This window comes from Hesperophylax consimilis, chromosome 12 (genome assembly GCF_061612785.1).
Source record: "Hesperophylax consimilis isolate HC1 chromosome 12, BYU_Hcon_1.0, whole genome shotgun sequence".
Lineage (NCBI taxonomy): Eukaryota > Metazoa > Arthropoda > Insecta > Trichoptera > Limnephilidae > Hesperophylax > Hesperophylax consimilis.
In genome coordinates, this window is record NC_142847.1 from 2630603 (window position 1) to 2641481 (window position 10879).

Here is a 10879-nt window from a genome sequence, read left to right on the forward strand (position 1 = left end):
CAAATATTAGTATGTAGGTAATAGAATATTTTTATAGTAATTTTAGAATAGATGTACACTCGATATAAAATGTTAAATTTTACAAGAAAATAAAATATATGCAATATTTTTTTAACATATCTGCAAACTAAAAACTGCTTTTGAAAGGTGATAAAATATATTTAAATATATAATTTTCAACATATTAAAATATTGCATACGAACATAAAAAAAAAATTTATGCCTTATTTTACTTATTTTTGTAACTAAAATTACTGATAATATAAAAACACACGCATTTTCCCAAAAGCCAACAACCTGAAGGATTAGAATAGATTATTTGTATATAGCAGAGTATTTGTATTACACAGCCTAACTAAGACTCAACGAATATCATTTGTGTTTATATATCTTTATCTTAGTTTTAATTTCTTTTTCTCAATACATAAATAATCATTATATGCAATTTGTGAAACAGAATAATCAGCCACTTAATTTAAATTATCTTTTTTTTTTCTATGAAAATTATCAACAAATCTACTTTTCAATAAGTAATCTCGTGTAATTATAGAGTGGCATTTATTTTAAATATATCTTATCAATAATAATACCCGTATTTTAGTTTGTTGTGTATTTTTATGTATTTTCAATATTTTAATGTCCTCTTTGTATACATAAAGCTAGATGTATACCTACATTACTTAAACTAAGAAATACAATTTCTAAATATATTAAAATAACCGCACTGTCATATGTACTAAGGAGATGATGTATTTATGTAAATATCGAGTGAAAGTTAGTCCCAGTATCGTCCTGGTGTAAGACCACCATTCAGAATTGAAACATTGCTTGAATTGGCTTTAGCCGTGTTTGGTGACCAGATCTCAATATCCAGGTACGCCTCCACCTTCCTTTCTCCTCCACATCTCCTTTCCCTCCGAACTACTGTCAGTCACACAACATACCTCAATTGGGGATGACATAGTCTCACTGGATCCAAATGGTTGGGAGCAGATGGGACTCTTGTGCGGTATTCGCATATAAAAAAATATATAAAAGTCGGTATAAACAGATTCGCTATATAATTAATGTTTGTTATAAATTACTCATTCAATTTAGTCTGCAGAACATCACAATAATAAATCACTGCAACATATTTTTTTGATAAATTTTTTACTATTTTCTAAATTGAAGAATGGAAAGGTGTAGACGTTCAATATTTCTAACTTTATATCAATGCTAGAAACAAAGCAGTCACCAAAGGATCACAGGTACAGCAACTGTTTGGTTGTGAGTGAGGTTATAAAGCATTGTGGTTTTGACATATCGAGAATTCAACAATAGGTGGTCATGCGAGTCTCATTAATTAAATAGTGATGTGTATGACTGTGTGCGACATGAGTATCGGATACTTGCTTATTCCTGTAGAAGAATGGCCTAAGGCTGTTAGGCCCGTAATCTGCTTAAATTTCTGGCCATACCACAGCACAGATAATCCTTAGAAAAAAATGTACTACCAATTAAAAAAAAAAAACGTAGTTAAGCAAAGATCACATTATATCGATTGAATTTTATTAGAACTTTACAAAAAGAAAAAGAAGCATAGATATTTTTTTTTATTTTAAAAATTATTTTCATTCTGGGCCTGGAAAAAGTTTCCAGCGATGGGGTTCCCCAAGGAGTACTTCTCAGCAAACTTGGCAATTCGAAATTGAGCCCTTCCTTCACCAGTTCTGTAAAAAAACATGCATTTAATATTTTATTTGAAAGAATGGAAACATTTTTTAGTTTATGAATATGTATGTAATTAAAAACATATTTCGATTCTTACTACTCTCATAAAAGCGGAAAGTGTTGCTTGTGCAATGATGAGGACTTAGCCAGCAGAGGATTGAACTCATAACTTAAAGTATATTGACTGATTCAACATTACCTCGGCGAAGTTTTATTTTAACAAAAGCCTAAAATTTATTTTCATAACTTAACACATGATACACAGTGCCTCATTCACATAAGGAGTTTTTTTTAGCCCAATGATATTTTCATCATACTGTTTTTGTATGGCTAAGTGCGTGCAAAGAGACTACATATTTAATTCATGAATAATAGAGATGTTCACAAAAATGGTGCAATATAAATTAGTCATAGTTTATTATTATTAGGTACAGCATGATTATTGATAGTATCGATTATGGATTTTAATTTTCTGATTATTTAAATAGATTATAATTATTGCACATATATGCACGTCATAAACATAAACTAATTTTATTTCAATCTTGATATTGGGTCATAAATAATTATTCAATTCATATCAATTTAGATTATCTTTACTGTGATTAATTATTTATTTGTTTACATGAATAATCACTTTTGAAAGATTCATCAAACTCAACGAAGTTAATAAAGTCATATATATCTTAGTTTTATAGAAATTTTGTAACTTCTTAAACATTTTTTGGAGGTGTGTCGTGTGTCATGACTTTTCTACAGATTTTTGCTATTTTCCAGAGTAGAAAGATTTTAGTTAGAATCTTTCCATCAGTCTTAAAATTTCCCTTCAGAAATGAAATTACTTTTCAGATACTTTATAAAGAGCCTTTCCAAGGTTCTTTATTACTTATCTACTACAATAATTTTAACAACAACAAATGAGTGGTCATGCAAAGCTACCATATGACAGGTTGTCTGCAGGTTCTACCATTATTCTTAATTTAATAAACATAATACAAAATTACTTGTATTTAATTAAAAAATTTAATATCATGACAATGGTTAGTTTGTAGAACACCATATTATTTTTCATAAAAGCATATTAAATAAAATATTTAGTTCTACTAATATGCTACAGCATCGCTTGTTAAGAGACAGGAATCTGAAAGAGTTATCGTACAATAGTTTTTTTTTCACTAAAGTGCTTTCTGCTGCAGAAATTTGTACTGAATAATTATTAATATTGGTTGAATGGTAATGGCCCATCCCTAATTTATTTTATTTATTTATTTATTAATCTTAAGTTAGCTCACATCTTCGTGTGTGCTAATAGTTTTATAAACATATAAACATGTACATTGTTTGGCAAACATAATCTTTCTTTAAATATTTCAATAAAGTCACAAGAAAAGAAACATTAATAATTGAGATAGACATATTTTCTTAATTCAAACTTATTAAACTTGAACTTATTAATATTTTCTATCACAGCAATTTCCTTCGGGATTTTGTTATAGAGTTTAACGGCCTGGTACATCAGAGATTTTTGGGTGCTTGTTTTTTTTCTTGTTGGCAATCTAATTTGCTTAGAATTTCTCGTCCCGTGTCCGTGTATCTCGTTATTGTAATTTATTTTTCTTTTCAGTTCCTTAGACATCATCCCTAAGTTAATTTTATGTATAAAAATAAGTACATTCAAATACACAGTTTGCTTCACCGTCAAAATATTCAGCTCCTTTAACATGTCTCTTATCCGTGTGTATATGAAAGTATAAAGGAGCACAATTATTAGAGCACCTGACCGGCAATCAGATGAATCAATAATCAACAATCAATCAACCTGCGGGTTCAATTCCCGTCAGCGGCATGTATTTTATCACGGAAGATTTTTATGGGTGTTTCAGGCTAATAATTATTTCTTAAAAATAATGTGTTATCCTTTGCATAAAAAACTTTGCTTTATTTATTTTATTTATTTATGTCTATTCTTGAATACACGTTTTACAAATGATTACAGTGGTTTATATTGCAGTACAGAGAAAAAAGTACAGAAAAAAGGTATAAAAAATAAAGAGCATAGGTTGATATGGGTAAAACTGTGTGTGGGTGATATTGTATGTTACGTGAACACCTCACTAGGAGAAACTGTGCTGAGGTGTTAACGTGTTTGTGATTAAGGGTGACAGGTATTTATGTGTTGTGGTAGAAAGTTATTATTATTTTTTTTTTTTCACAGACATATATTGAAACATGAAAACACACTTTTATATGTGAGTGTATGTATTTTTGGATAATTCTTGAAGAACGTGTATAATATTTAATTTTGGTTATGTTTTGTTTGGAATTATAATCTTTTGAATAAAGTGAATATCTTGATTTTTTATCCAGGCTACGATATGTTTTTTGAGAAAGTTTGTAGATGTGTTTGTAGTCAATTATTGTTTCAAAGTAATGGGCATACTGTTAAAAAGTTTGGTTGCGTAGTATTGAAAGTGTCTTTGTCCGTGTGTGGTGTGTGTTATCGGAATGTTCAGTGTTTTATTTGTTGAGGACCTGGTTTTTATTATGCTTTTAAACATTAGTTTATTATTAAAAATAAAGTATGAAGTATTCACTATTCTTACGTATTGCTTATGATTGGCTCTGTGAACTCAAGTTTGCCCTGATCCTGTTTGTACAGGAGGATCACGTAGCGATGGAGTCCGCTTGCTTCAGGGGGCGCACTTCCAATATATCCGGCTAGCAGATCTCCGCTGTCAACATCGTTTCCAGGAACGTTGCCGACTAGCCAGTGCAAAATCTCACGGTTAGTTGGGTTGGCACGGCTTGGCGCATCAGGATCTGAAAAAATGATTGAAACAGGTAACCGAGCAGTTTAAACTGCTGAGTGGATATGTCTTTCATTTCATGTTGTTACTGGTCACTCGGCCGAGTAACCGCCCAACCTCTCATATCGACCCTAGCTCTCTGATTCCTACTGATTTTCTATGTTTTTTGTTAAAAAAAACATTAAAAATTTCACCGAGACTAAAATTTCATTTACATTTCTTACTCCAAATAATGTCAGGAATCACTGGATAAAGTAAGTCAAGTACATCCCTTAACACCCTGTATAATGTATTCATTTATGATTTGTTTGAATACTAAATATTCACTTATGTTTTGTGTTTTATCAGCATTGTTAAATTCATTCGCATTGTACACTGTATTTTTTAAGTTTTCATAATTATTTTTCCTTTTTTTTGCATAATCATCCTCAGAATGTCAATTATAATAGTTGGATGATTTTTAATATTCCTGTGTTAAGGAAAAAATCATCTTAAGGGCAAAGGGTCAAACTTGTAGGATCCAAAATTTCAGCCCAATCAGCCCCAGTTCCGGAATACAGCTGAGACGTAGTCGAACCTAACCTCACATTTGCCTTTTTTTTTTTTGCAGAATTGTCTTCTCGAACTTAGTTAACGTAGAACCTACCTAACATCGAGAGGGTGTAGTAGGAGTCTTGCTCTGCCACCCAATCCACTGTGGGGGTGTTCCTCACATTGGTTGGGGTCAGTTCTTCACCCTCATTGACCACTATGCCACCAGAATAGACAACCTAAATAACAAAAATAAAAAAATAATGATAATTATCTATCTTCTACTTAATATCTTAATATTTGAAGCTATCGCCCTGCCCTCAGGCAACTACTCAATATGGACAGAAACTCACTGAGGGAATTGGTAGGATTACTAACGGAACACTGCCATCTCAGGAGACACATGCAGTTGTTGGAAGTGGAAAATACCAATAGATGCAGGAAATGTGAAGAGGATGATGAGACTCCAATTCCCCCATGGTGACAATCTCCCGCCCTGATGGGAAAAAGGAAGACACATTGTGGAACTATCCGTAAAATATGATTTGACAGTTGTATGAAAAAAGAATTGAGGAATAATAATAATACTTGGATGACTAAACTTGTATAGCGCCGTTTTTGTGCAAAAACACCTCAAGGGCGCTGTACAAACTTATAATACATTTCTACAGTGATCTATGTTATTACTTAACTATTTATGGAGAAAATATACAGTACAATACTTACCTGGTAGGTCACTTGAGATTAACACTTAATTAACACTATCTAATTGTTTATTGGCGAAATTTAGATACAGGATTTAGGAATTAATTGAAAAATTGAATATAACTGGACTTTCTCTTAGGATTGGTATATTTAATTTAAGGGTACGACAGCTTAAAAAGGTAAGTTTTTAGTTTAGGCCTGAATTCTGTTGGACTTGTTATGGATCTTAGTTCCGGAGGGAGTTTATTCCAAGCCTTCGGCCCAGATACTCCGAAAGCGCGATCACCAAACTTAGTATTTGGCTTGCGCTTAGGTTCTATCAGTCTGCCTACAGCTGCTGATGTTGCTGATCTAAGCGTTGACTGCCTCAGACCAGTGTTTTCCGGGAAGCATAGTTCAGAGATGTACTACAGAGATGTAGAATACTTTGGGATATAATTTTGTATGCATAGTAATAAATGTTATTTGTATCAGCAGGACAGAATGGTGAGTGCAATTATCCATGGATATACCACTCACTCCCTATCTGCCATATTTCTGAAAGTTTACAAAAAAGTTAAGTTTTACCTTTAGTGCCTCTTCGGGGGCGACAGGAATCACATCTGGAACTACCTCGAACTCTTCAAAACTATCGGCAATGGAGGATATGGCTTCCGGAAGAATGGCTAAACTCAGAACTATATAAAAAAAATATATTCTAAAAACAGGTGTTTGTTTAATATCATATTTTCATTTAAAAAAAATTAAAAGTCAATTGAAAATGCATAAGAGGTCCAGAGAAAATATTTTATTTAAAGGTCAACAAAACAACATATTATTATAGAATAAATATGCATTTAAATATAACATTTTATGCAAGAAGCAAAAAAATACATTTTATGTGAAAGTACAAATTTAAAGTACAGTGACTAAAAATCTAGTATTTTGAACCCCCCCCCCCCCCCCTGAACGGGTCACGTAGTATGGGTACGTTACCTAATAACAATTTGTCAGAAAAACTCCAAATAGTATCTAAATTTTTTATTAGAAAATAAAGAACACAACATAAAAACAAAAAACAAGCAAACAAAAGAGATAAAAAGCAATTTTTTTCTTTGGTATTAATGGGAAGGATGTGCTTGCTTTTCTGAGCATAGTTTATCAAAACGAGGTTGAAGTTTCAAAATCGCCACTCTCGTCTCTCCCTCTAAATTTATTTTTGATCTGTACTTATTCTTAATTACTGCAACTGCAGAGAAACCTTTTTCACACAAGTATGATGTCGCAAACGGTAATAAAACCCTTAACGCTGCAGTGCTGATGGAACGATATTCTCGCTATAAAGATTGCCTCACGACGCCCCTGGGATGATCCTGCGGTGCGGTGCGGATAGATCTTAGACAGTGGACGTTAACGCCGCCTTGTCGGCGCTGGAGGCTTTCAGGGGGGTAGAAGAAGGCTCAAAGAAAATTAGGGGGCGTTAAAGAAATCTAGAGGGGCGACGGCAGACAAATTCTATCTTGTAGAACTGACAACAAACGAAGAATTCAAAATTAATTTCAAGAATGGTACCAAGAATTTTGGGTGCAGAAGCGAATCTCTCAACTGTTCCCTGGCTTATGGTCGGTTGTTCAACGATTTCTGATGGCATTCCCATCGTCGTATTTGTGTGAATGTGTATTTAGTGCTGTAGCAACAATGCTAACTAAAAAGAGAAATCGGCTCCAAGTTACTGAACTGTTTTTAAGTGAATTCAAGCCTGATAAACAAACTCGTCGAAATGCATCAGATTTATCCTTCACATTAGATAATTTAAAATTCAAAGCCTTCTTTCAATGTTAATAAAAAATACTTCTAAATATGATTGAGTATTAGTTTTATTTCCTCTCATTGAAACATTCTTTAACCTCAGAAACGAATATGGATCACACCCTATCTATCCTATCAGTAAGTTGTGTTTCAAATGTATGTATTATATTTACTGGCAAAATGATTCTAAACTAATGGTGTTTCAAATTATTTTCTGTTTCTAACCATTATTTAAAAAACTGTATATTTTTAATTAAAATCAATTCATTTTGAATAGTCATTATAAATAAATTAAATAAAACACTATTGAACCAAGTTATCTACTGGGTTACAAATTAAATTCATTCAATAATAACAAACCTGTGATTAACAGCACCTTATAATTTATAATCTCCATTTTAAAAGTAGGTAGTCTACTCTCACCAAAACTATAAACACTACTAAAATCGCCACTTGATTCTCCCTTTTAAGCCAATGGCTTATTATGTAACAAAAGATAATTAATTATATCTCTAGATGATTAATAATTATGTACATGGATTATCAATAATTATTTATGGAGTACAGAGCGACGCACTTAACTATACTCTATATGCACTCTGTGATATGTAAAAGTACATGCACTTACAATAATAAGTAATAAAAAAATACTCATGAGTAAAATTATTTTTAATTAATTAAAAAACATTTTTATGAGTAAATTTCTCTAGGGAGGACATGAAAATGTTACAATAATTTAACATCACACTTGAAAATTTCCTATTGTGTTATGTTCGTTATTTCTTTTTATATTCCTTACACAAAAAATGTTTGATGGATTTACAATATTACACTTGTTTTCTGATTCATTTCTAAAAACATGAACCCTATTATAGTCATTGGTTAAATTGATATTCAGGGCCGGCCCTATCCGGGCGCAATTGGAGCAGTCCGCTCCGGGCGCCGCATTGTCAAGGCGAGGGTAATACCGAACACCTAACGGTACAACACATATTGCCCTTGAGATTATTTTTCACAAAAACGGCACTACACAGAAATATAAATCATCTGAATATTATTGATTATAGGGATCACCTACCTAGGCGTCTACTGGTTTTGATAAGGGGTGTAAAAAAATTTACTCGCGCCAGCTTTGGCTCAGGGCCGGCCCTGTTGATATATATATGTATATAAAATAAAACACGATTTCAGTTACCTTTGTCTTTGACAGTTCATTAAAATGTAATGCTCTCCGAAACGTTGGCTAAAGAAGGAAGTAGCGCAACACGGCATAATACCCCAAAAATAAATCACTATAAAAACAGTCTGTTGTTACATATTCGAACATACATACATCTTCTTCCTCTTTCATTCCTTGTCCTATTCGAGCCGTAGACTCATAGCATCGACTGAGCGCCTCCAGGTGTTCCTGTCCTGCCCTACTTTAGCAGCCTCTCCTCGCACAACTTCTGGAGTTGTTTCTCCCAACTATTTTATTTGGTACAATATTTTTTACATTTCAAAGTTTTCCAGTAATGTTGGCCTCACTGGGTGGCTTGCCCGTGCTGAGGCCTTCAGTCTTTCCTTTGTCTGGGATGGCCAAATGGACATCTTCCCTCTGGAATAGCACCCAGAATATTAAGCAGAATTTGATCTACTGGCATTCTTAGACTTTGTACATGACCAAGCCACCTCAATTGCGACTTCTTTATGAAGAGTGGTGTGGGTTTGATGTTCGGCCCATCTCGGATAGTCAAGCTTCTTATTTGACCCCATTTTGTAACCCCTGCCACTCGTCTTAAAAATCTCATTTCGGCTACCTGGACCCTAGAATGGAATGGAATGCGTTGAAAGCCGCACTGATGAGGTTTTTATTGATTGAGTGTAGCGAAGTCCTGTTTTAACTCAACCATTTTTTTTAAAATTCTGTTTCCAATTTCGAAAATCTGCTACATCTACCATTATTCAAGCAAACTTTACTTTGACTAGATGGGTAATTTTGACAGTTTTCAATATTATGGTAGGTACCTACCTCTGCTACCTACCAGCTTGAAAAAAAGAATAATCATTGAGATATGTAGATATGATATAATTTGTATAATTCCTTTTTTGAAATAAAAAAGTTTATTCTTACTACGTCGTGTAATATTTTAAATTGAGCCGCTATCAATAACAACCCTTACGTAGATGGCGATAAGGTTTAAATTCCCGCTCAACACCATCCGCCTGTTTTGATTTATGCAAGAAAAAAACATGGCCAAAAAGTGCCATTTATTTTATTTTGTGGATGTTTAGGCATAAATATTTAATTTTATAACTTATTTTTCCACATTATACAATAAAATCATAACCGAAAATGGGTTCGTAAGTAGGAGATTTTGAACTTTAAAGCAGTTTTCATAGGCCTTATACATTATCTTTTTCTGCGCTTATAAAAAGATTTATCTAAAAAATACTCGATTATTTCTAAGATGTATTCTACTCGCAGTATTTAATTAAAGCATCTGAAACATTTCTAGGCGACCCAATTTTCAAACCAAAAACACATGATTTTGCATTACTACGTATGGCATCGCCTTAAGTACCTACTTACGAATCTTAATGACTTGAGAGGAAATTTCGGTTTTAATTTATTAAATAAGAGAAAATTAGAATACACCTTTTTGGACGAGGGGTCTACCGATCACAGAACTATTAGTTATTTAGTGACAGTTTAATATTTATTTTACATAATAGTATCTTCACTTCAGTCCCTGAAGTGTGGCACTGTGCCCTCTGGTTGGAAAAAAGCGGTAATTCACCCTATTCCCAAGAAAGGTGACCGCTCCAACCCGGCCAACTACCGCCCCATAGCGATCACATCAGTTCTGTCCAAAGTGATGGAACGTGTGATCAACGACAAACTGCTCACATACCTCGAGAAGAACAAAATTATCAACGACCGTCAATACGGATTCCGGCGGAACCGCTCGTGCGGTGATCTTCTCGCGTATGTGACGCATGTTTGGGGGCGGTGCCTGGAACGTCACGGTGAGACCCAAACGGTCGCACTAGACATATCCAAGGCCTTTGACCGGGTCTGGCACCGAGGACTTGTCAACAAATTGCATTCTTACGGACTTCCCGCATCCCTGTGTACGTGGATTGCTGACTTTTTAAGGGATAGGTCGATTCAGGCGGTTGCTGACGGTTTCACCTCTTACTCGTACTCCATAAATGCTGGCGTCCCACAGGGATCGGTTCTGTCTCCGACTTTGTTTTTGTTGCACATCAATGACCTTTTGACATGTGCACCGATTCATTGTTACGCGGATGACAGTACAGTTCATGATAGCTTTTTGTTTGACAAGCCCCCA

At 33.8% G+C, this 10879-nt stretch overlaps 1 protein-coding gene across 1 annotated transcript; it reads right to left on the reverse strand.

The window, feature by feature from the left end:
• Positions 1 to 1580: 1580 nt before the first annotated feature.
• On the reverse strand, positions 1581 to 7958 carry LOC149419004 (protein D3-like). The gene is made up of 5 exons (XM_089637643.1): positions 7905 to 7958; positions 6324 to 6433; positions 5167 to 5290; positions 4317 to 4533; positions 1581 to 1712 (listed from the first exon to the last, which is right to left on the reverse strand). Exons 1-5 carry the CDS (start codon positions 7939 to 7941, stop codon positions 1601 to 1603), a joined length of 600 nt encoding a protein of 199 aa, XP_089493769.1. The 5' UTR covers positions 7942 to 7958; the 3' UTR covers positions 1581 to 1600.
• Positions 7959 to 10879: the final 2921 nt, after the last annotated feature.